Source organism: Pan troglodytes, chromosome 11, assembly GCF_028858775.2.
Source record: "Pan troglodytes isolate AG18354 chromosome 11, NHGRI_mPanTro3-v2.0_pri, whole genome shotgun sequence".
Taxonomy (NCBI): Eukaryota; Metazoa; Chordata; class Mammalia; order Primates; family Hominidae; genus Pan; species Pan troglodytes.
In genome coordinates, this window is record NC_072409.2 from 109,351,279 (window position 1) to 109,377,468 (window position 26,190).

The window sequence follows — 26,190 nt, forward strand, 5'->3', positions numbered from 1 at the left end:
CAGCCTGGGCAGCATGGTGAAACCTCGTCTCTAGAAGAATACAAAAATCAGCCATGTGTGGTGGCGTGCACCTGTAGCCCCAGCTACTCAGGAGACTGAGGTAGGAGGATTGAGCCCAGTAGGGCCAAGGCTACAGTGAGTTGAGATCGTGCCACTGCACTCTAGCCTGGGTGCTAGAGAAAGACCCTGCCTCAAAAAATATTAAATAAATAAATAAATAAATTAGTAAAATTATATATTTGATCCATTTTGAGTGCTTTGTGGCCCAGCCACCCAGAAGCCTGGATGTCCACATGTGGCTCCAGGCACAGTTCTGGCCCTATCATCTCTGTTTCTCCTTCAGGAACTGGTTGCTGAAAGCATGGGAGAGGAGTGCAGAGGTATTCCAGGGTCTGTGTTCAAGAGGACCAGCCCGTTCCTCACCCATCAAGTGTTCAACAGGTTTGTGTGTCTTGTGTGACTTCTGCGTTTTGTGCTTTGGTAATCAGGTAGGGAGCTAGGCAGAGTGCTGCTGCTGATTTCGCCTGCTGTGGCCTGGTTATTGTGGCTCAGCCGTGGCTCCCAAGTATTTCATCCTCATAACGATCCCGTTCCTGACTTGGGAAGAGCACACTTTGTTTCCTGGTGGCTCTGCTCCCTTGGCAGTTAGGAAGCAGGGATGAATAATCGCCAGGCTGAAGTTCACTCCCAAGAGCCCTGTATCCTCTTCTTCCCAAACTTCAACTCATACCCACAGTCAGCTTCTTGTCCAAGACATCCTCTGAGGTTTGTGGGGGTCTGTGCCCTTCTCTCTGAGTGTAGTTGACATATTGTCCATGGCCAAAATTGATCTGCATTTTGAAAGTAGATTTCGGTGTGTCTTATATTTCAGGAGGATGTGCATGGACTCATATCTACTTTTGGGGCCCCTAATTCTGTGTTTTGTGTTCACAGCTACCACTCTGAAACAAACATTGTCCGGTACATGAAGAAACTGGAAAATAAAGACATTTCCCTTGTTCACAGCATGATTCCACTGGTAGTTATTTGTGGCCTTTTTTCTCATTTCCAAGCTACCCCAATCCCACCTCTCTTGGTCCTACCTAATATGCTCCAAGAGCATCAAAGGGGTGGCCATGCTGGGAGAATGGAGGGTTGATTGATGGACTGCAGAAAATCACTAATGTGATACATTTTGGATGTTCTTCTTAAAGGGATCCTGCACCATGAAACTGAACAGTTCGTCTGAACTCGCAGTAAGTAGCTCACTTCTATAAGTGGATACTCAGCAAGGGGCAGTGTTCTAGCTTCCACCTAAGCCCAGAACTAGTGAAATCTACTGGGACTGTGATTCTGTGATTGAAGAACTATTTTAATAATTCTTTACCTTGCTATTCACCAATCTTGGGAGTAACCCTGTATTTCTCACGACTTCATCATTTAAATGTATGGGTAAACTTATTATTTTTTAATAAAATTAATTAAATGTATATGGTATTTATGCCTTTCTATCCTATCCCTCCCCCACCCCCTTTTAAACCTGTCATATTGAAAGCTTTTTTTAAAAAAATTGTTTATAGTTCTAAATCTCAGGTAGAATTACGAACCTTAAGCCTTCTTTCTAGAAATCATTCCTGTATCAGAAAGATAGGGATTCAAGTCAACAGAAGATTTGTGCAACTCGCTGTTGTGGTTGGCAAGTATCTCTACTAGGCCAGGATCCATTTTAGCAAAGCTTTTTTTTTCTTTCTTTTATTTCTTACGTTTATTCTGACGTGACATATCATATCAGACAAAAGAAATCATTTTATATCATGATAAGAAGATTTCCCTCTCTATTTTTTTAAAAAATAGAGTCAAGATCTTGCTGTGTTTGCCAGTCTGATCTCAGACTCCTGGCCTCAAGCAGTCCTCCCACCTCAGCCTCCCAGAGTTCTGGAATTATAGGTGTGAACCACTGTACCTGGCCTTCCCATTTACTTTTGTGTTTGTTTCTTGTTCCACTTAGTGAAGAAAGAACAATCTATTGCTATATAAGAGTTTATGCCAAGCATACCTGAAGCAACTCATTGTGTTTCATGGAAAGAAATCTGTTTTGGGGGCTTTTCTTCCCTGAAAAGTTAGCAAAACATTGTATTTTTGTATAAGTTCCCTTTTTGGACAACTATGTCCCACTTTTAAATGAAGACAGTAATGGTACTTACCTTATAAGGTTGTGGTGGAACTTAAATAAATTAACATATGTATAGCGCTTAGAACAGTGCTTGGCACATAGCTTTTCTCATCATCGTCATTATTATTAAAGTTATGATTGCTATTGCTATTATAATATGTATATATGCATTTTTGTTTTCTTTCTTTTCAGCCTATCACATGGAAAGAATTTGCAAACATCCACCCCTTTGTGCCTCTGGATCAAGCTCAAGGATATCAGCAGCTTTTCCGAGAGCTTGAGAAGGATTTGTGTGAACTCACAGGTTATGACCAGGTCTGTTTCCAGCCAAACAGGTAAGGGCATTTGTTTTCTTGTTGTTTCAGCAATCTATTCTTGTATAGCATACACCACAAAACTTAAAGGCTTAGAACAACAACTTATTTGTGTTATTCTGTGACTTGCGACTTGCTAGACAGTTCCACTCCAATGGGGAGAGCATGGCTAGAAGGTGCATCATGTTCTCCCTCACGTAGCTGGTGAGGAGCTGTGGTCTGGGAGTGCATTTGAGGATGTTCACTAGGGCCATAGTTTTTCTCCATATGGGGCTTTCCTTGTAGTTCCTTGAGCTTTCTTGTTCCTTACAGCACAATGTCGGGGTTCAGAATGCGTGTTCCCAGATGAAGCATGGAGAAGCTGCAAATCTCTAATGGCCCAACCTCCTAAGTTACACTGCATCCCTTCCAGATTAGTCTATCTGTTAAAGCAAGTCACGAGGCGGGCCCAGATTGAATCGGGGAGGGGACAACACCTGGGTGTGAATTTTGGTAGATGTCGTTCATTGCGGGCTGTCTTTGGAAGCTAGCTTACTACACCTGTCAGTGACACAGCATAAGAAGGATCAAGCACACATGCTGAATTCCAACAAGTGTCTCAGTTTAGCAGGGCCAGGAGAACCTGGATCCTGCTTTGGTAATGTCACTAACTTTGAAAGGTCCCTTCTCCTCTTCCAGCCTTAATTTCTTTGTAAAGGAAAAACTTTGAAGAAGAACAGTGATTTTCAAAAACAACAGCCTCCAGCAAAATCTCCTGGGCACTTGTTAAAAATACAAACTCCAGGCCCCACTCCAGACGTACTGATCATAACCTCCAGGGGTTGAGACTAAGACTCTTTATTTTTATTTTTTATTTATTTATTTATTTTTTTAGATGGAGTTTTGCTCTTGTTGCCCAGGCTGGAGTGCAATGGCGTGATCTCGGCTCACCGCAACCTCTGCCTCCTGCATTCAAGAGATTCTCCTGCCTCAGCCTCCCGAGTAGCTGGGATTACAGGCATGTGCCACCACACCTGGCTAATTTTGTATTTTTAGTAGAGATGGGGTTTCTCCATGTTGGTCAGGCTGGTCTCTAACTCCTGACCTCAGGTGATCCGCCTGGCTCGGCCTCCTAAAGTGCTGGGATTACAGGTGTGAGCCACCACGCCCGGCCTAGAAACTTTATTTTTAAGACAAAACCAAGTGATTCTAATATACAGTCAATTTGGAATCCCCTGGATTTGTGGTCTCTCTGCCTTCATGATGATAGATGACAGATGGACAGATGATAGATAGATAGATAGATAGATAGATAAATACATACATACATACATACATACATACATGAATGATAGATGGGCAGGAATCATGTTATCAGTGTGTGAGTTTACATTTTAGAATATCTTTAGAAAATGAGTTATGGTATCTGCCCCTAGGTTCTCCACCTCCGGCTACTCAAAGTATAGTTCTCTACCAGCAGCCTCAGAGTTGACCCCTCTGGGAGCTGGTTATTAATGCAAAATTTCTGTTTCAAGATGCCCTACCTTCTGTTTTGTAACATAGACTACACAGCAAAGCCATTTACTTTGTAAAAACAATACACCCTATAAAATACAAACCCTTTGGGAAGAGGGTATGTGGCAATGGAAGGACACAGTGCTCTCAAGTGGGTCTTAAAGTCTCACTTCATAAATAGGTAGGAGCTGATAGCATGAAAGTCAAGCTTTAGTATACCTTCTTTAGAACTTCATTACTTATTTTTGTTTTGTTTTAAGAGACAAACCTCAGTGAATTCTTAACCTTGAGTCTATGATAGTTATTAAATGTTGAAAATTAAGAAATTTCGCCCTCTAGTGACGGAATATAATCACATCTTCACTGTCATATTGGAGAGTGATTTTTCAAGACTATTTTAATTCTGGTTATTAGCTCTTGCGGTAAATTGTATTCCCAGCCAGGATCCCAGAAGACTGACCTAAGAATCAGGAAATTTGTCTTCTTAAAGCAGTGGTTTACAGCCTTGGCTAGGAGTTAGATCCCATGGTGACTTTATAACATTCCTGATGCCCACATCACAATCCCAGATTGAATCATAATCTCAGTGGAGAATGACTGGGGTGAGGGAAGGGACCCAGGCGTGAGTATTTCTTTAAAGTTCCCTACATGATTCCACCTTGCAGCCAAGGTTGAGAACCAGTGTCTTAGACATTTCTCCGCTGCTTTTCCCTACATGCCTGGTGTTCTTTCTTTGTCCTAATTTTTCTCATTCATGTGATGGACAGTGAGACTCCACACCCTATCCCAATCTTGCAGAGGGTGAGAGATCTTCATCACGATGTCGTTCCTGGCAATGATGTCTTCTCCAGTTCCTGAGATTCCCAGCTATACCATCCATTTCCAAGAGCTGATTTGAGCATGGCAGGGGCTTTGCACAATGTTTAGGCTTAGATAAAGGAATGAAGGATGTTTCTGGTCATGAGCAGAAGCTGCTGTGACAGGTGGGAAAATGCCTTATTCTTTGTTGAGAAAGTACAAGGGCCACGCTTCTGGTGAGTGAAGCAATTTGATGTCTTAATTCGCAGAAAAAAGGAAGGGATACACCACATATTCCATATATAAGTGATTTTTTTAACCTTGTTTCAATCCTATTTTGGCTTATTTGTGCTAATCTCAGATTCTCCCAGTCATGCTCCCACTGCCCCCAACAGAGGACTGACAGCTTGCAGACTGGTTCTGCTGCTGAAGATGTTGCAACAACCTGAACTCAGCCCTAAGGGTGAATGGAGCCATAGCCAGCAAAGGGAAAATTTTAGCTGCACACCTCACTGGACCCAGCAACAGAGAGGAAGCATAGGGAGAGTGCTCAGAACAGGTTGCCCGGGCAGCCAGCGTTATAGGCACTGGCGTGAGGCAAAGTCAACTAGTTATAGCAATACAACTTTGATCTCAGAGCTGGCTGACATTCAGTATTAAGTAAAAAGGACATTCTGCAACTAAAACCATGAGTTTTAATTTTAAACAATCAGGACTGGGCACGGTGGCTCACAGTCCCAGCACTTTGGGAGGCTGAGATAGGATGATCACGTAAGGCCAGGAGTTTGAGAACAGCCTGGGTGACATAGTAAGACCCCATCTACAAAAAAAATAAAATAAAATTATCAAATAAATAATCAGGATGGGATACTCTTGAAAACAAAATTAGTGACTTGGAAAGGTACTTGGAGGAAATATTCCAAAACAAAAACCCAAAATATACAGATTAAGGCTGTGAGGGAAAAGTTAAGCAACTCAGAAGACAGATTCAGAAGACTCAGCATTTGGGGATGAGAACATGGAAGAATTAATTAATATTCATCTGAGGAAGTGAAAAAAAATTGTATAACCAAAATGATGGTAAAAAATGAAATGATTAAAGATAAAAGCTAGAATGAATGACCTAGAAGATAAAATAGTCACAAGGATTAATAAATACAAAAACTGATTATTTGAAAGATCCAGTGAAATCAGTTAACTCTTTTCTTGCCTAAGGAAAAAAATATATACACAAATAAGAAATGAGAAAGAACATACCCAGATATAGATAAGATCAAAAGAATTATAAAGGAATAGTATATGCTACCCTGTGTCAACAAATTTAAAAACATAGAGAAATAAATGATTTCTTAACAAACATTTAGGAACATAAGGGCATGTTGAAAACAGATTAACAGAGGCTGATCACATGGAGTGAAACTAGAAATAATAGAAAGATGAGCAAAATTCACAAATATGTGGAAATTAAATAACACCCTTATAAATAACCAATGGAACAAAGAGGAATCGCAAGGAAAACTGGAAAGTACTTTGAAGCCAGGTGCAGTCATGCTTGTAATTGCAGTACTTTGGGAGGCTGAGGCAGGAGGATCACTTGATCCCAGGAGTTCAAGACTAGCCTGGGCAACATAGCAAGACCTCATCTCTCCAAAAAAATTAGCCTAGCCTGGTGGCAAGCACCTGTGGTCCCAGCTACTCTGGGGGCTGAGGTGGGAGGATCACTTGAGTCCAGGAGGTTGAGGCTGCAGTGAGCCATGATCACGCCACTGCACTCCAGCCTAGACAACAGAGTGAGACTCTGTTTCTAAGAGAAGAAAAAAAAGAGAGGAAGTACTTTCCAACTAATTAAAATGAAGATACCGCATATCAAACATCACGGGCTGTAGCTAAAACAGTGCTAACAGGAAAGTTTATAGCTGTAAATAACTACATTAAAAAAGAAGAAAGAGCTGGGTGCCATGGTTCATGCTTGTAATCCCAACACTTTGGGAGTCTGAGGTGGGAGGATCACTTGAGCTCAGGAGTTCAAGACCAGCCTCGGCAACATAGTGGGACCCTCTTTGTACAAATTAAAAAATTAGCCAGGTGTGGTGGCCTGCATCTGTGGTCCCAGCTGCTTGGGAGGCTGAAGTGGGAGGATCACTTACACCCAGAGGTCTAGGCTGCAGTGAGCCATGTTCACACCATTGCACCCCAGCCTGTGACAGAGCAAGATCCTGTCTTGAAAAAAAAAAGAAGCCTGGATCAGATAGTGAGACTTAGTCTCTACAAAAAATTACAAAAGTAGCTGGGCATGGTGGCGTGTTTCTGTAGTCCCAGCTACTCAAGAGGCCGAGGCCAGAGGATTGCTTGAGCCCAGGAGGTTGAGGCTGCAGTGAACTGTGATGGTGCCGCTGCACTCCAGCCTGGTTGACCCTGTTTTAAAAAAGAAAAAAGAAGAAAGATCTTAAACCAACTTAATCTTCCACCCTAAAACAACAGAGAAAGAAGTACATTAAGCTCAAAGCAAGCAGAAGGAAGGAAAGAATCAGGATTCGAGCAAAAAAAAAAAAAATCAATAACGTAGAGATGGGGAGCAGGAGAGGAGGGGAATTATAAGAAAATAAAATATAGTGAAATAAAATTTAGAACAACAGATGTTAGCTGCGTAAAACTGCATGTGTGTGTGTGCACAGGGGCATAGGTGGAAAGATGTATGAAAGGATGGGACTCAAACTGTTGTCTCTAGGTGGTAGAATATCAGGTGATTTTACTTTTTGTCCTTATGTTTTTAGATTATTTAAAATTTTTAAAGCCTTGATCATATGTTATTTAGTCAATTCAAAAAAGATATTTTTATGGTGGAGAACATGCGTATTGTGAAACAACTAAATGCATAGTAAGTTGGTTATAGGCTTATTTGCACCTGGTTTTCCTGATCTCAGAGGGTTCCTCCATCAGCTGATGAATATGGGATAAGGTTGGCTTTGAAGCTTGCCCTGGGGCTGGAGGCAAAACATACCACCTCCATCTGCCTTAGCAGCACCTCCATCCTAATAAATACAGTGAGGTAGTCTCCCAAGGCACCCAGTTCAAACTCTGCAGAATAGGATAATATTTAACATCAAGTGGACTCAGAATACAACTCTCTGGTTCTCAGATGACCAAGTAGCAGAATGAAATGTAACTTTCAGGCCTGCATCTGGATTTCTCTGCATGTCGCGCTGCTGGCTCAGCCTCATCCTTGCTGCTGTGCCTTTCCGCGCTGTCTTCTCATCCAGGGCATTTCTGTGTTATGCGCACAGAAGGCTTTTGTTCTTTCTGCAGTCATTCCCTGCCCACATATATGCTGCAGCAGGGACCTTTCTCTTTGGTGAATTTTCTTTCTAAGAGAGAATTCATCAGCTCAAGGGAAAGGTTAGGATCTAGAAAATGTGAGGTTTTTAAGGCTCTGTTATGTGGCTTCCTACCAAGTCATGTTGTAGGTTTCTCTAGCAACAGAAAAGTGAATGAGATTTAATTCAGGAATAGATAGTCAATATGGATCATAAAAAGGTTTTATAAGTGTTATAGATTGAATGTTTGCATTCCTTCAAAATTCACCTGTTGAAATCCTAACTCCAGGCCAGACGCGGTGGTTCACGTCTGTAATCCCAGCACTTTGGGAGGCCGAGGCAGGCGGATCACCTGAGATCAGGAGTTTGAGACCAGCCTGGCCAACGTAGTGAAACTCCATCTCTGCTGCAAATACAAAAATTAGCCAGGTGTGGTGGCAGGGGCCTGTAATCCCAGCTACTCGGGAGGCTGAGGCAGGACAATTGCTTGAACCTGGGAGGCAGAGGTTGCAGTGAGCCAAGATCGCACCACTGCACCCCAGCCTGGGCGACAAGAGTGAAACCCCATCTCAAAAAAAATAATAAGAAGAAAAAAATAAATTATAACTCCAAGGTGACGGCATTAGGAGGTGGGAGCTTTGGCAGGTAATTAGGTCATGAGGGTTGTACAATCCTGAATGGGATTAGTGCCATTGTTTTAAGAAAGACCCCAGAGAGCTCTTTACCCCTTCCACCATGTGAGGACACAGCAAGACCACAGCTATCTATGAACCAGGAAGTGCGCCCTCACTAGACACTAAGTCTGCTGGCTTCTAGGATCTTGGACATGTCAGCCTCTAAAATAATGGGAAATAGCTTTCTGTTGTTTATAAGCCACCCAGTTTTTGGCATTTTGTTATAGCACCTGGATGGATTAAGACAATAACCGTAAATTTTGTCAAGATAACTTTGCTTGATGTAGCCAAGCCTTCACTGGTCTTCCTAGTTCCTTAGGACATTTTGATCCCAAGGGTGTTTGAAGGGCCTGAAAGAAAAAATGTCAAGAAGCTTATCCCTATTTTCTCCTATTTATTTGTTCAACCCATAAACCCCGGGGAGGGTTTCCAGCTTGGTGTAGAAAACAGCCAAATAGTATTTAATTACCTTTTCATTTCCCACTGAGCCCAGCGGGGCTTGCTTCAGCTTTTTCTCCATAACACTTTGCCACTCTTCAAATCATTCAGCAGCTCATAAGTACATTCTAGGAATTGCTAGTTTAGAATTATGATGTGATGTTTAAGGCAGACAGAGTAATTAACACCTCCCATGGATATGTAAAGTGAAAGACAAGTTGGAATTATTATTAGCTCACTTGGCTTAAAAAATTGAGGAAGTTGTTTTTGTCCTTAAAAACTGCAAACTGTGATTGTTAATGTAGACGGAGGTGGCCATTGCTTTTCCCAGAATCTCCTTCATGGGAAGATTCTTAAATTGAGGTGTGAACAGGGCTCTCAATGGCTGTCAGAATTAATTGTGCATGAGAATCACCTGGAGGGCTTGTGCAATTACTAAGCCTCACCCTACAGAGTTTCTGATTCAGTAAGTCTGGAGTAGGGCCCCAGAATTTGCATTTTTAACAAATCCCCAGGTGATGCTGAGGCAGCTCGTTTGGCCAGCAGCCTCTGAAAACCACTAGGTTTACCAGAGGTTCTTGGACCTGGCTGCATGTTAGAATTACCTGGGGAGACTTTGAAGAACACAGATGCCCTACGTACTGCACAAACCAGTTACATCAGAATCTTCGCTGGGGGTGGAGCCCATATGGGAGAGTTTTGGGGGTTTTTTTTTTTTTTTTTTTTGCTTGTTTTGAGATGGAGTCTCACTCTGTCGCCCAGGCTGGAGTGCAGTGGCATGATCTCGGCTCACTGCAATCTCTGACTCCCGAATTCAAGCGATTTTCCTGCCTCAGCCTCCCAAGTAGTTAACCGATGCTACAGGTGCCTGCCACCACACCTGGCTAAGAAGTGGGAGAGTTTTTAAGCAAAAAACTCTCTAATTCTAATGTGCATCACTGGGTTGGAGAGCAATTTGGCCTGGAGGAACACCAAAGAGAAAGGTTTAGCAAGATGGATGTGGCTATCATATGCATATCACAAATAATTTAGTGCAGGGAGGGTCAAAAGCCCACTATTTGCCGTCTCCCTCCCCTCTCTTCCTGAGCTCATGGTTGACGTCACTGATCATTTCTGGTAAGTTTTCCACCTAGCCTAGTGCAGCTTCAGAAACAGAGTACTCTGGGGGCCAAATATGAGAGACCTGTAAGCCGTCTCTGATTTCCCAAAGAAACAGTCAGAATGCCAGGAAAAAAGCAGGGTGAGGGATGAGGAGAGCCGTCTTTGGGCAAATGTAAAGCAGTGAGAAGGAACTCCTCTTTCCCAATTTCCTTAACTCTCAAGAGTATATTTTGATTTTTGAAGTTTGTTAGACTTTAGGGCAGTGGTTCTAACATTGGACTGCACCCCAGAATTTCTGATTCAGTATTCATGGAGTGGAGCCTATGAATTTGCATTTCTTTTCTTTTTTTTTTTTCTTTTCTTTTTTTTTTTTTTTTGAGACGGAGTCTTGCTGTGTCGCCCAGGCTGGAGTGCAGTGGCATAATCTCAGCTCACTGCAACCTCCACCTCCCAGGTTCAAGCCATCCTTCTCCCTCGGCCTCCCAAGTAGCTGGAATTACAGGCGCCTGCCCCCACGCCCAGCTAATTTTTGAGTTTTAGTAGAGATGGGGTTTCACTGTGTTGGCCAGGCTGGTCTTGAACTCCTGACCTCAGGTGATCTGCCTCCCAAAGTTCTGGCCTGAATTTGCATTTCTAACAAGTTCCCAGGTGATGTTGATGCTTTCTATTGTCTGGGAACTAGACTGAGCGTGAGAACCACTGCTCTGAGGCGCTCTTCTGATACCAGCTGATTTATCTACGTTTTTTGACTAGATAGCAAAGGTTAATTATGGAACTAAACTTATGTCAAATTGATACAGATTGGTAAGAACATTACAGGGTGTTGTGTTGAGGGGTTTTGATTTTAAATCTATAGAGATAGAGACCTGGCTTAACGTTAGGGTACTTGAGACATGCAATACATGGAGTTTCACTGGTTAAAATCATACTGTTTGCAAGGTATTTGTACTGTTAAATTGTTAGTCACCTGTTTTTTCCACCTGGTAGATAGGAATCTGCACCCATTTTTCCCTTCTTTTCTTGAGAGTGGTCCTCTGAAGGTGCCATGAACTGAAGTGGGTCATTTCGACAGTGGTTGTTAGGATCACTTTACTGCCATCATTTTTACCGTATCGGTTTCTTAGCTGATGTTTCACTTGCATCGTTTTTGTTTCTCAGAGTAAAGGAGAGTTTGGATGAGGGGAGTCTGACATCAAAGATATCCAACACCAAACCCTTACGTATCACAAGCAACTGTGAAGTATTTCCTTCTGGGGGGTGACACTGGGCAGGATGGATGGGGGTTGCTTTTTTCTTCTTCTTCTTTTGCTTTATAACCCTTCTGCACTGATGATGGATTTTTTTTTTAATCACATAAATGTATTCTTTTATTTATTTATTTTTTAAGATAGAGTCTTGCTCTTTTGCCCAGGCTGGAGTACAGTGGCACGATCTCAGCTCACTGCAATGTCTACCTGCCGGGCTCAAGCGATTCTTGTGTCTCAGCTTCCCGAGTAGCTGGGATTACAGGTGTGTGCCACCACACCTGGCTAGTTTTTGTATTTTTATTAGAGACAGGGTTCCTCCATGTTGGCCAGGCTGATCTTGAACTCCTGACCTCAGGTGATCCACCTGCCTCCACCTGCCTCAGCCTCCCAAAGTGCTGGGATTACAGCAGTTCTTGTGTCTCAGCCTCCCTAATAGCTGGGATTACAGGCGTGAGGCAGCATGCCTGGCCCACATAAATGTGTTCTATCATAAAGATTTTAAGTTCACCTATGAAATAGATAGCATTATGTCCACGTGACAGATGGGATCCAGAGGAATAATTTGCTTGGAGCCAGACAGCTTTGAAAAGGGCAGCAAATAAAAAACAACTTTGATATTAGAGGTGAGAGAAACTCCCGGGTGGCTGCAGGAAATACCTGTTTGTGAGATCTGCCTGGGAATGAGTGACTTTAACATGATCTTGTTGTAGGAAACATTTAACAGTATGTGCCACCTAAGGGCTCCTGTTTGCAAACAACAGAAAATGGCTTGCATTAACTTCAGCAGAAAAATAATTTACAGGGAAGTTATTGGGCAGTTCACAGAGTTGATGGAAAAGCTGGAGAATTAGACTTCAGCAGTGAGTAAGACCCAAGAAAGGCTGGCAGCAGAGAAGAAAATGGAGTCTCACCATGCGAAGAGTCCCCATCTTCACTGTGGGAAATATGGAACTGTCCCATTCCTTTGGTCCGTCCATCCAGATTCATAATGTCCTGGCTGGAGTATTGCGCAGGATGTTTCACACCTCCATGTCTTATTAGTGTTTAGTGACTGGGAATGTCTAATCCTTTTTGCTTTCATAGGGGAGTGTAGGACCCTGTCTCTCCCATAGAGTCACACAGAAGAGGGAATTCCCCCAGATAATAAAGCCACTGAAAGGCTCTGCATTCCCACACACACCTCTAAACTCAGCACCAACGAAAACCCAGTTGATTTTCAACATCCTAATGTAACCCTCCTTCGTACTTTTAAGCACATTGACAGCGTGTCCACATGTCATTTTCCCAGCATCATTTTCTGAATTGCATTTGTCCTTACTGCTCGTTGGCTATGGTAGTTTGCAGATACTTTCTCCCGTTCTGTAGCTTGTCCTTGTATCCCTAATGGGAGCAAAAGTTGTTAATTATGATGGAGTTCAGTTTATCAATTTTTTTCTTTTATGAATTGTGCTTTGGGTTTCAAATCTACCCTAGATCCCAACAATTTTTATTCTGTTTTTTGTTTTTCCCAGAAATTTCATAGTTTTATATTTTACATTTAAGTCCATGATCCATTTACAGGTGATTTTTATATAAGCTGTGAGACTTAGATTGTGCCTATGGATGTCTAAGTGTTTCAGTTCCATTTATTGAAAAGGCGATCTTTTCTCCGTTGAATTACTTTTGCAACTTTGTCAAAAATAGTTGGGTATATTTGTGTGGATCTATTTCTGGATTCTATATTCTATTCCATTGATCTCTGTGTGATCTCTGTGTACATAGGCTTGATTATTGTAGCTATATATGATAGTCCCCACTTATTTGCAGTTTCAGTTACCCGTGGTCAACTGGCTCAAAAATATTAAATGGAAAATTCGAGAAATAAGCAATTCATCCTAAGTTTTAAATTGTGCACCATTCTGAATAGTGTGATGAAACCCTGCAGCATCTTGTTCCATCCCACCTGGGATGTGAATCAGCCCTTTGTCCAGCATATCCACTGTGTATATGCTACCCACCCATCAGTCACTTAGTAGCTGCCTTGGTTATCAGATCAACTGCTATGTTATCACAGTGCTTTCAAGGAACAGTGAAATCGTACAGTGGCACGATCTCACTGCAATGTCTCATTGCAAGGAACCCTTATTTTATTTAGTAGTGTACCCAAAGCACAAGAGTAGTGATACTGGTATGGTGTTGTAATTGTTCTATTTATTCTTAGTTATTGTTGTTAATCTCTAACTGTGCCTAATTTATAAGTTAGATTTTATCATAGGTATGTATGTATAGGAAAAATCATAGTACACCTGGGGTTGGGTGCCATCCATGGTTTCAGGCACCCACTGGGTGTCCCGGAAGATATTTCCTGCAGATAAGAGGGGGCTACTGTTAATAAGCCTTGCCATCAGATGAACTGATTTGTGCCAGTTTCTTTCTTTCTTTTTTTTTTTAAAAAGTAGCTATTCCAGTTACTGTGCCTTTACATATGCATTTTAGAATAATCTTGCTTATGTCTACAAGAAAATCATTATTTTGGGGGAGGATGATGTATATTTTAGCTTCTAAATGTTACATTTTGTACAAAGGGCTGTACGCTAGATGCTATAGATATTATAGGTAGTTGAAGGGAACAAATTCACCTCATATTTAAACATAATTTATCACCCATAAAATAAATATTTTTCATGAAAAGGTATCATTTTAAATGTAATATAATATTTTTTTAAAAACATACCCTGAGAAACTTTTTTTTTTTTTTTTTTGAGACAGAGTTTTGCTCTTGTTGCGCAGGCTGGAGTGCAGTGGTGCGATCTCAGCTCACTGGAACCTCCACCTGCTGGGTTCAAGTGATTCTCTTGTCTCACCCTCCTGAGTAGCTAGGATTACAGGCACCTGCCACCACGCCCAGCTAATTTTTGTAGTTTTAGTAGAGATGAAGTTTCGCCATGTTGGCCAGGTTGGTCTCGAACTCCTGACCTCAGGTGATCTGCCCGCCTCGGCCTCCCAAAGTGCTGGGATTACAGGCATGAGCCACCATGCCTGGTCAAGAAACTTCTTAAGAAGTTCAAATATAAGAAGTAAAATAGGTCCACTACCTATAAATAACTTCAATGGGAACTTCACTGAAATCACACACTAAAGGTGGCCATCCGTGCACAAACTATAACGGTGTGTTAAAAACTATAAAACGATTTTCAGAATATTTAGGGAAAATTAAAACAAAAATAGATATGGTCAATCTAGATATTTAGTAATTCAAAAATATATAAATCTTAATTTCTTGGTACTATAATTTTTAAAACTTTAGAATCCACAGCGTGGTCTTTTCTTATGGCACATTTTTAACATCTTTTGACTTGTATAAAAATACAACATTCTATTTGAGAACACAAATACTGTTTTCTCCATATAATTACAATGTGATTCAGTGGGAGTTTTGGTGACTGCTGGTGTTCACCATAAATTATTACTTTAGTGCATTCCGCAATCTTGCAAAATGGGTTTCATGTTACTTTTTGCATATATAAAAAGCATGCAGCTACAGTGACCCATCTCCAAATATTCCAAAGCAGTCACCATCTGAGAAATTGCTTATGGTGTCTATAAAGTTAGCCACGATGTTTTTTCTCCCCCCCGCCATGAGACTGAGTCTCAGTCTGTGGCCCAGGCTGGAGTGCAGTGGCGCGATCTTAGATCACTGCAGCCTCCATCTCCTTGCTTTAAGCGGTTCTCCTGCCTCAGCCTCCCAAGTAGCTGGGATTACAGATGCACACCACCACACCTGGCTAATTTTTGTATTTTTAGTAGAGACAGCGTTTTGCCATGTTGGCCAGGCTGGTCTCGATCTTCTAACTGCAGGTAATCTGCTCGCCTCAGCCTCCCAACGTGCTGCGATTACAGGCATGCAGGCATGAGCCACTATGCCTGGCCTGCAACATCCATTTCTTTTTGTTTGTTTTTGTGATGGAGTCTCACTCTGTTGCCCAGGCTAGAGTGCAGTGGTGCGATCTCAGCTCGCTGCAACCTCCGCCTCCCGGGTTCAAGCAATTCTCCCGCCTCAGCTCCCTGAGTAGCTGGGACTACAGGTGCCCACCACCACACCCAGCTAATTTTTGTACTTTTAGTAGAGATGGGGTTTCACCATATTATCCAGGCTGGTCTCGAGCTCCTGACCTTGTGATCCACCCACCTCAGCCTCCCAAAGTGCTGGGATTACAGGCATGAGCCACCACGCCCGGCACAACATCCATTTCTAATTCTCAGTATGTTTGGCTAGGGTTCTTAGTAAAGGGAAAGATAAATTAATTTTTAAAATCTTTAAAATTTGTTTTTTCTTTGAACTCCTGTTCTAACCTTGGCAAAAGAACTTTTAGCTCTTCTGAACTATCACCCTCACCCTATCTCTGCCATGTCATCTACAAATTCTTTTTTTTTTTTTTTAAGTTTACATTGAGTATTGCTCCTGAACTTGCACACCTGTGATGATACACTGATACTGAAAGGGCCTGGGTTATAGTCATCACAATACTGTTGAATTCCATCAACTCCAACTATTTTCACCTTGTGGGCTCTTATACCTGTTATTCAGTTGTTCTACTTTTTCTAGTCTATTGAATTTCTTGTGGATTCTTTGTAGAATGAATCTGAGTTTTGGAAGAAGTTGTCTGCTCAATTTCCCCATTCTGCATTAAGCAGCAGCTCCTTAATCAGCCTGAGTAAATGCCATACACTGGAGGGTCTTGTTTTTCTTTTCTTCTTTTTTTTCTTGAGGTGGAGTCTCACTCTGTGGCCCAGGCTGGAGTGCAGTGGTGTGATCTCGGATCACTGCAACCTCCACCTCCCAGGTTCAAGTGATTCTCCCACTTCAGCCTCCCAAGTAGTCTGGATTACAGGCATGCACCACCACGCCCGGCTAATTTTTTGTATGTTTAGTAGAAACGGGGTTTCACCATGTTGGCCAGGCTGGTCTCGAACTCCTGATCTCAGGTGATCCGCCCACCTTGGCCTCCCAGTGTTAGGATTACAGGTGTGAGCCACGACGCCCGGCATGGAGGGCCTTGTTTTTCTAAGACAGTTTAAGCTGTGCTCACATAAACTTGGTGTTTCTGAGGCTCCCCATTCACTGGCCAGCCCTGCAGCTCCAGACCATTCACTACCTCATTTTAAACAGATGTCAGAAAAGCACTGACCTAGCCTGTCCTCCATATATAATAGTTTGTTGATGGTTGCTTAGTCTGGGTTATGTGGATAAGCAATTATTTTTCATAAGACTTTTCTACCAACAGGTGGCACTAACAGTTTGTTTTACTAATTCCCCAGTAGTAATCCCTGTGTCACATTTGAATATATCATTTGCACTTTTTGAGTTGAAACATAGCTGATTTTATAGATGTTTAAGGCCAGAGAGAGAGACAGAGAGAGAGAAATCCAGCATTTCTGATCAAGTCTTTAGCATGATGTCTTTCTCCTACACTACTGGCTCATAGCCAGTAATCTGCCTCTTCCTTCATTCCTAGTCTACACCTTGATTGGCCTTTCAAGAAAGTCAGATGAATAGAATTCATGAGAAAAACATAGGGGTAAATATAAAATGTTTTTCTTGAGGTTCCTTACTGTAGGGGAAAGGATGACATTCATATTGATTGCCTGTGCTGGAGGAATTCAATTTTTAAAATATTTACTAAATACTTATTGCAGAACTACTACATGCAGAGTACTGTTCTATATATTCCCTGTTGAAGAATATACAGAACTCTGAGAATTAGACCCTACTTTCAGAGCTTATGCTCTAATTCAGATAAGACAGGCATACAAAGTAAATGTGAAATCGGTAATAATTTTCTATGTCCAGTACATGTATAGGATATTAATGTCAGATAAGACTGTAGAGTAAAATGCTATGACAATTTGGAGGAGGTAGAGGATTATTTCTTTAATCAATCTATCAAATATTTTTTATGTCAGTGTTCTTGGAATAGAGAATACAATTGTGAACAAGGTTGACAAAATTCTTGCCTTCGGGGAAGGCCTCTCTGAGCAAGTGACAGAGCTGTATTGGTGGCTTTAGGGAAGGCTTTGCAGAGAGTTGTAGCCAGTTGAAGAATGGGCAGGATTTGGCTGAGAAGTATTTGACCTTGATGATCTCACTACTCATCACATCTGCCCTGTGTGATGGGTACTGTTACTGTCCCCATTTTACGCATCTCTCAGGCACATAGGCACAGGGAGATGAAGTTACTTGTGATGTGAGTGGTTTCCTGAAGCACGGCATATTCATTTTCTTGTCCTCAAAATGAAAAAACCTCAAATAGGCTAGGACTTGTTTTTCAGAAGCCAGGAAAACAGAAGAGCAGTCTTTGCCTTTCTTGTTGGAAGAGAGCGGAGATAGCTGCAGCTGACTCAGTGCGGGTGACGAGGAACGGGGTGACTCAGGTCTTGTAAGACAGGCTTTCTTTCTTCTTTTCTTTCTTTTTATTTTTTATTTTTTATTTTAGCTAAACCCCCCAGTTCTATCAATCAGACAAGACTTCTGCTATGAAAGAAAATCAGCATTTGCTCCCACAACTCTCCGTCCTTGGAGAGCACAGTGTGCTCAGAAGAGCAGCACTGCTTGCAAAGGGAGCCCATAGCTCTGGGAGGCAGGCTGACTCCACACCCAAGTCTTCATCTGTCACTGTTGGCCATTTGGCATGTAGCACTCAGACCTCAGTTTCTTTGTGTGCAAAGTGGGGGTGATGGCATGGAGAACATACACATTTTTTGAAATTCTTACCTATTTTCTGTGGGTAACATTAAAAAAAGTTATTTTATTTTTAAATTTTCATTTGTTTAAAGTTTAAATTTTTGTTTTTTTTTTAGTATTTAATTTTTGCCTTCAGCTTCTGCAGACATACACATTTTGAATGGGACTGATACATCTATTACTCATTTCCCTTCCCTTCCTGCACGGGGTACTGGGAACATGAAAGAACAGTCTACGATTGAGTCAGCATTGCTCACCGGAATGTTAGTCATTGCATATACCCTGAAAGTGGCGCCTTCCAGGACCGTTGAGATGAGGATGGCCAGCCCCTAACAGCCATCTGCATCCGGGGCCTGGGAGAGCCGAACCTGAGACTGCCAGGAATGGTGTCACATTAAAAGTGCCTCATTCTTTTGGGGCTGATCAGGCCCTTGACTCGATATTTGGTGATACTAAGAAATTATAGAGTGATGATTTGTTTTCACCTCATAGGTGTGCCTTCCTTAAACCTTGTTAAGATGTTGACACATTACCCATTTAAAGGGGGAAAGAAAAGGGGAAAAAAAGGAAAAAACTGAAGTTCATTGTTCTAGGTGTGACAATTGTGTTTGTAGTTATTTATTTATTTTTTGAGACGGGATCTCACTCTGTCACCCAGGTTGGAGTGCAGTGGCACCATCTCGGCTTACTGCAGTCTCCGCCTCACAGACTCAAGTGATCCTTCCATGTCAGCCTGCCCAGTAGCTGGTACTACAGATGCATGTTATCACAGGCTAAGTTTTTGTACTTTTAGTGGAGACACTGTTCCGCCATGTTGCCCAGGCTGATCTCGAACTTCTGAGCTCGGATGATCTGCCCACATCGGCCTCCCAAAGTGCTAGGATTACAGGCATGAGCCATTGCACCCGGCCTGTAGTTATATTTTTAAAAACAATACTTATCTCTGAAGGCTGCATATTGACATTTGAACTGATGATAGGATGTTTGAAGTTTGCTTCAAAATATATAGTTCAGCATGAAAGTGGTTAGTGAGAAATATAATAGGAAATAAGATTGACCGTAAACCATGTTGTTACAGCTGGCTGACACACACGTGGTAGTTCCTTTTGTTCTTCACTGTATTTTGGTATAGTTTTGAAATTTTTCATAATAACAAAAGGCTATTTTCAATGCGTGGTCCTGAGCAAGTGTATAGAAAGCTCCGTCTTTGGGTAGGAGTGGTTGAGCTGTAGTGCACAAACTGGATGCTGTTGCTTTGATTGTTTTGATTGTTCAAGACCTTTTGACTCCAGCGGAGCTCCTTGATGAGCTTCTCTCAGCATCTGGACAGTGACTATGTGTCACGTGCTGGTGAACCCCTGGCCAGGGCCCAATAAATATTGAATGAGTAAATGAAAGCCAGAAGACCTAACCGTGATCCTTTTCTTCTTGTCTTTGCAAGCGGAGCCCAGGGAGAATATGCTGGACTGGCCACTATCCGAGCCTACTTAAACCAGAAAGGAGAGGGGCACAGAACGGTGAGTATGGCAGGAGGTGGCGCTTGCTCACCATGGGGCACAGAGGTCCTGGCTCTCAGGGTCCCTTCTGTGGGACACTCCCTCCAAGCCTTCTTGGAAGCAGATGAGGGAACATATAGTCAAGAAACAAATTTCTGTGAACTAGCCATTATGATCCTTGCTTCCAAGACATCCCACTTGACCATTTTGAGGAAAAACATTCAGAGATAAAAGACTTGCTCAAACCCAGAATGCAAACGTCAGCCAGTTGGCTGTGGAACTGCTCTCTAGGGAGCAGAGGGAGGAAGAGGGCAGGAATGTTGCCATTGCAAGCATCCTCTCCTTGGCTCAGCCCCGGCCCTGGGCCTGGATGAAGGGCAGAGACCATGCTTTAATTCTTCAGTAACCCCTGTTGTGCTGAAGCCCAGTTCTGGTCATAGTATGCTCAAAAAATATTTGTTGAATAAATAAATTCTCCATTAGATGATTCTCAACTTCAAGCACCAAAAAAGGCATAAAGCAGAGTTCACGGTCCTGCTTCATTGTTTGCTTTGGATATGAGAACCTGGTCTCCAGGATCCCAATCGCCTCTTGGGGACCACTGTGGGGACCAGCAGGTACTAATGGACACCACTCGCCCCCCCCCAGGGGCAGTGCCTGTAGCAGTGACCTAACTCAGGCCTCAGCTTGTGCCAGAGGAGGCCTGTGTTCCTGGTTCCTTCATTTTGATGGCCAGTGCTATGCTAGAGTTTGTACTGAGCTGTGGAGCGGAAGTCCTTAATAGGAGCATCGCCTAGGAGCCGAGAGCAGGGCAAAAGCATCTGCTGATACCAGAGAGTTGCAGACAAAGGGGATAGGGTGGTGCTGGCTGGCTAAGTAAGTAGGGTGGAGTGGTAGTGGCCCGATCTTAGTCCATTTCTGGTTTTATTACCACTGGAAGGTTACTTATGGCTAGTTGCCTGGAATTTGCAATAAAAAAAGCTGAAAGTGTTTCACTTCCCTTTCATAACAGGGGAAACGAAGGAACATTTTTTTCCCTCCTTCCCTTGCGTAGGTCATCCTGATTCCACAGGTGTGTCTTTCCAGGCTTTCATCTTGGTTGGGGAATAGAATTTTTTTTTTTTTTTTGAGATGGAGTCTCGCCCTGTTCCCCAGGCTGGAGTGCAATGGCCCAATCTCGGCTCACTGCAACCTCTGCCTCCTGGGTTCAAGCGATTCTCGTGCCTCAGCCTCCTGAGTAGCTGGGATTACAGGCATGCGCCACCACGCCCGGCTAATTTTTGTATTTTTAGTAGAAACAGAGTTTCACCATGTTGATCAGGCTAGTCTCGAACTCCTGACCTCAGGTGATCCACCCGCCCCTCGACCTCTCAAAGTGCTGGGATTATAGGTGTGAGCCACTGCGCCCGGCCCTTTTTTTTTTTTTTTTCTCTTCATAGCTCACTGCAGCCTTGAACTCCTGGGCTCAAGGAAGCCTCCCAAAGTGCTAGGGAGACCAGGATTACAGGCATGACCCTCTGCACCTGGCCCTAGAATTCATGTCTAAAGATCTTTGAAAAACAGGCCATTCGTGAATTGAATAAATGATTAAACCCTGGTCAAGGACTGCTTGCCAGTCCAGAGAGAAGTGAAGTGGTCAACCAGACAGACACAGACCCTGAAATTCCCCCACAGTTTGTTCATTCGTGGTTCTGAATTCTCAGCTTTCTAAGGAATGATTAGTTTAGAACTATAATTGCTCTTGGGACCTGAGAGTCTTGGCACTTTCACAGAATCAGAAAGGAAACTTTGGAGCTCCAGGTGTCCAGCCAGTAAAACAATGCCAGATTCTCTCCTGTCTGTTTTTCCCTCATGGCTTCCATGTTCTGAGGTCGTCTCTGGAGTTCCTCTTCATTAGTATCTTTCCCCACGAGGTGCCCAGGAGCCTGGGGATGCTGGAAAGGGGCAGGCTGTCCTGTGTGACATCTCCACCCCACTCCTCCACTGCTTGGCGGAGAGGCCGCAGAAAGCAGTGTTTGCAGAAAGCAGGTGACTAGCAAATGGCAAAGGGCCAGCTAAAATCCAGATTCTTTCCACGCAGTAATGCTTCCCACCCCTCGCCATTTCCCAAATTCCCCAATCTGACACCAGGAAGTAGCTGTGAATGTCCATCAGCTGGGGACCAAACTGGAAAGGCCGAGGAGAAAGAATGAAAGGCCTTTGGGTTTGGCCTGGGCGGGGTTCTTCCGTGACTCGTGGATTCTTTCTGGTTCCTGTCCCCTCTCTTTGTGTTTTCCTGTCCTCCTTCCCTTCTCCACCCACTGTGTGTGATGTTTCTCTTGGCCCCATTGCCCATCCTGCCGTCACTGAAGTGTCATGAGAGGCCATTTCACTCTGCAGGAGGGAGAGGGGCTGGGTGCTGCGCTTCAGGGAGAGGGGGAAAGGGAGAGGCAGGGAAGCCCTCCAGCCACTGAGCTGGTAGAAATACACAGCTTATTAGCCTGGAAATGTTGGCATCCTTCTGGATCAGAAATTTTAATTAGCTTGGGCATGGTGGCTCATGCCTGTAATCCCAGCACATTGGGAGGCTGAGGCAGGCAGATCACCTAAGGTCAGGAGTTCAAGACCAGCCTGGCCAACATAGCAAAACCCTGTCTCTACTAAAAACACAAAAATTAGCCAGGCATGGTGGTGCACGCCTGTAATCCCAGCTACTGAGGGAGGCTGAGGCAGGAGAATCACTTGAATCCAGGAGGCAGAGGTTGCAGTGAGCTGAGATCGCACCACTGCACTCCAGCCTGGGCAACAGAGCGAGACTCCCTCTCAAAAAAAAATTTTTTTTAATTAAAGCCAACTTTCTTAGTTAGAGAAGAAAATGATTTAGTATTCACTAATCAGGGAAGATTTTTTCACATCACTGATGTCTGAGGCAGCTGCTCCCACACAATAGATTCTAATGGAATCCAGCAAAATATATCCTTCTTTTTTGAAAGGGAGTGTGGGGAAATCATGTGCTACAGAAGTGCCTGGGCTCCTGATGGGTCTTTTCTTTCAAGCTGCTTTTTGAAGTTATTTTCACATTTTCTCTTAGGTTAAATTTCAGAGGTTCCTAAAATGGAATGCCTAACTTCTTGATTTATGAGTTTACTTTGGGAGAATACAAATTTATTTAACAAACACTTATATGGCAATTACCATGTACCAGGCATGGCCTTTAACACTTTATAATTAATATTTCAATTTGTTAGTCAAATCCTGACTTACTCAGCAGACCTCCAGATCTTACGAAAAAATTAAAACTCTAAAGAAAAACAATTAAGTTTGCTGTTCAGAGTCTGAGTTTCCTATACAAAGGGAAAACATTGACCAAAGGAAACAAATTATGTTATATGTAAATCAACAAAGAAAGCTCAAAACCTGTATGGGAATATTTTTTTCTTCCCAACTGCCTGAGACAAAGTAGTGGCCTTTGGTTGTTAGATTTTACCAGTGGTAAGACATTAGTTTCCCTTCACAGGAGATCTCCTTAACCCTTCACTCATTCAGGAAGTCTAAAGATGACCTTATGCTATTCTATGCCACGCGGCACCCTGGGGAGTTTAGAAAACATAGTACCCCCCTAAATGGGCATCAATGCACCAAATGCTGGATTTGCTTTGGATAAACCAAAACTTCAAATCTGGGTCCTGTTACTTCCATATCCCTCACAACAATACAATTTTTTTCCCCCAAGAGAGACTCTCACTCTGTCACCCAGGCTGGAGTGCAATGGCATGATCTTGGCTTATGGCAACCTCCGCCTCCCGGGTTCAAGTGATTCTCATGCCTCAGCCTCCCAAGTAGCTGGGACTGTAGGCGGGCACCACCATGCCTGGCTATTTTTTGTATTTTTATTAGAGACAGGGTTTCACCATGTTGGCCAGGCTGGTCTTGAACTCCTGGCCTTAAGTGAACCGCCTGCCTCAGCCTCCCAAAGTGCTGGGATTACAGGCATGAGCAACCTCGCCCGGCCAACACTACAATTTTAAACTGAGGAAAAACTTAACATTATAAAGAATAATTAAAGTCCTCTAAATCCTCATAGAAAACCAGCAATGTCTGACAGCAACATATAAATGAGTGCTTCACAAAGCCACTGTGACTTCTCTTTCCATCGCTCCTTGTACCAGGATGTGTATTAGTTTCCTATGGCTGCTATGATAAATTTCTACAGGCTTAGTGGCTTAAAACAACACACATTAATTTTCTTACAGTTGCAGAGGCCAGGTGTCAGAAATTGGTTTCACTGGGCTAAAGTCAAAGTGTTGGTAGAGCTGATTCCTTCTGGGGGAGACGGGAGAATCTGTTTCCTTACCTTTCTTGGCATCTGCAGGCCTCCTGCGTTCCTTGGCTCGAGCTTCCTGCTTCAGTCAGCACATCTCCCGCTCCCTCTATGGTCCCATCTCCCTCTGCTTCCCTCTGATGAGGACACTTAAGAATATATTTAGGGCCCAGCCCAAAATCCAGAATAACTTTTCCGTCTCAAGATCTTTCTTTACCTTAATCCCATCTGCAAGTCCCCCTTGCCATATAAAGAAACACCCACAGGTTCCGAGGATTAGGACAGGGATGTCCTTGGGAGCCGGTTATTCAGTGTACCACAGGGTGGTTGACGTTTTTACATGTTTGTGTTTTAACAGAACTCACCTGGTATGAATTCTTCATTTTGGCGTTCTATGAATATTTTATATTTATTTTTAATATTCCCCTTTCTCCTTCTTATCAATATTCTGCTCTGAAGGGATCCTTTCATCCAACGATCCTTTTGTAGACTAGCAATACCTGTGAGAGAGGACAGGGCCTCCAGCTTGGGTCCTGGGAAAATAAAGAAAAAAAATTAACTACAAAAGGGAAGCATTCAAACAAGAAAACGGATTTGAGGACAATGTGACATAACCAGTATGAGACCAACAGCCGTTCTAAAGGGACACAAACCTTCTGACAGTAGAAGAGTGCAAAGTAGTTCATGTTTGCCTTTGGCTAATGTTTTCTTTTTGTACACGTTTATTTTTCTTAAGTAGACTCCTTTGCTGTTTTTGAGGAAAGAGCTGTAAGCTAAGATTTAACTTCATAGCCTATTTTCAATAATGCCCATCCATCTCTCTGTGGGATAAAAAATAGGAGGATGATTTTCAGGGTAATCATGGCTTCTCCTTGATGCTTTTTGTTGGGGAAAACCTTGTGACTTACTTTCCCACTGGGACACATCATCAGTTCTACAAGAGCCTGTGTCCACATGGTTGTTTGGAGGAAGTGAAGGATGATTTGAGTCTGAGAATTTTAGCATTGCACCTACTGTCCAGCTTCCATAAAAATTCAGTGCAGCTGTAAGCTCTAACTTAGGCTCAGCTCTTGAGGCACTTTCCCTTGATTTCCTTAACCTGAAGCTACATCCCCTTCTCCATGTTTCTGCTGCATCTCTGGACTCTAGACAGTCATTCACAGGCCACCACTGTTAGTGAGTGAGTTGTGTGAACCCGGGGTAGGGGTTGATCATTTTTATTTTTATCTTTTTTTTTTTTTTTGAGACGGAGTCTTGCTCTGTTGCCCAGGCTGGAGTGCAATGGCGCGATCTCGGCTTGCTGCAACCTCCACCTCCCGGATTCAAGCGAATCTTCTGTCTCAGCCTCCTGAGTAGCTGGGACTGCAGGCGTGCGTCACCACGCCTGACTAATTTTTGTATTTTTAATAGAGACAGCGTTTCGCCATGTTGGCCAGGCTGGTCTTGAACTCCTGACCTCCACCTCCCGAAGTGTTGGGATTACAGGCGTGAGCCACCATGCCTGGCCAGGTTGATCTTTTTTTTTTTTTTTAAAATACGGAGTTTCACTCTTGTCGCCCAGGCTGGAGTGCAATAGCGCAATCTCGGCTCACTGCAACCTACACCTCCTGGTTTCAACCAATTCTCCTGCCTCAGCCTCTCGAGTAGCTGGGATTACAGACACCTACCACCACACCCAGCTATTTTTTGTATTTTTACTAGAGACGGGGTTTCACCATGTTGGCCAGGCTGGTCTCGAACTCCTGACCTCAGGTGATCCACCCGCCTCGGCCTCCCAAAGTGCTGGGATTACACGCGTGAGCCACTGCACCTGGCCGGGTTGATCATTATTAATGCTTAGTTTATGGTTCTTATAGAAACTAATAATTTATTACAGAGTAAACATCCGATAAATATTGATATAATTGGTGTATTGGTACTGGGAGGCCTTGGAATTAACATCTGTCATTATCATCTGTCCTGGATAAGCCAAGCAGAGCACTGAAGCTGTGATGTGGGCCCTGAGTCCTTGAGTTTAACTTCCAGTCTCATGTTCTTCTAAGGTGCTTTCTGTGTATCCTAACTGAGACAAGGTTAGAATAAGTCCAGGCCTATTTTTATTGTACTGGGATAAGGGAAGATTGTATTGATTTCCTGAGCAT

The 26,190-nt window shown here is 43.0% G+C and overlaps 1 protein-coding gene across 3 annotated transcripts in view; it reads left to right on the forward strand.

Moving 5' to 3' along the window:
- GLDC (glycine decarboxylase) overlaps positions 1–26,190 on the forward strand; it is a 108,752-nt gene that overhangs the window by 56,081 nt on the left and 26,481 nt on the right. For all 3 annotated transcript variants that reach the window (XR_010148783.1, XM_001143144.8, XM_054658664.2), the window contains 5 exons: positions 344–441; positions 934–1,018; positions 1,194–1,235; positions 2,345–2,487; positions 19,695–19,770. Coding sequence is in view for 2 of the 3 variants with exons in the window: in XM_001143144.8 (XP_001143144.1) it covers positions 344–441; positions 934–1,018; positions 1,194–1,235; positions 2,345–2,487; positions 19,695–19,770 (444 nt within the window). In the remaining variant the exon portion in view is untranslated. The remainder of the gene's footprint in view (positions 1–343; positions 442–933; positions 1,019–1,193; positions 1,236–2,344; positions 2,488–19,694; positions 19,771–26,190) is intronic.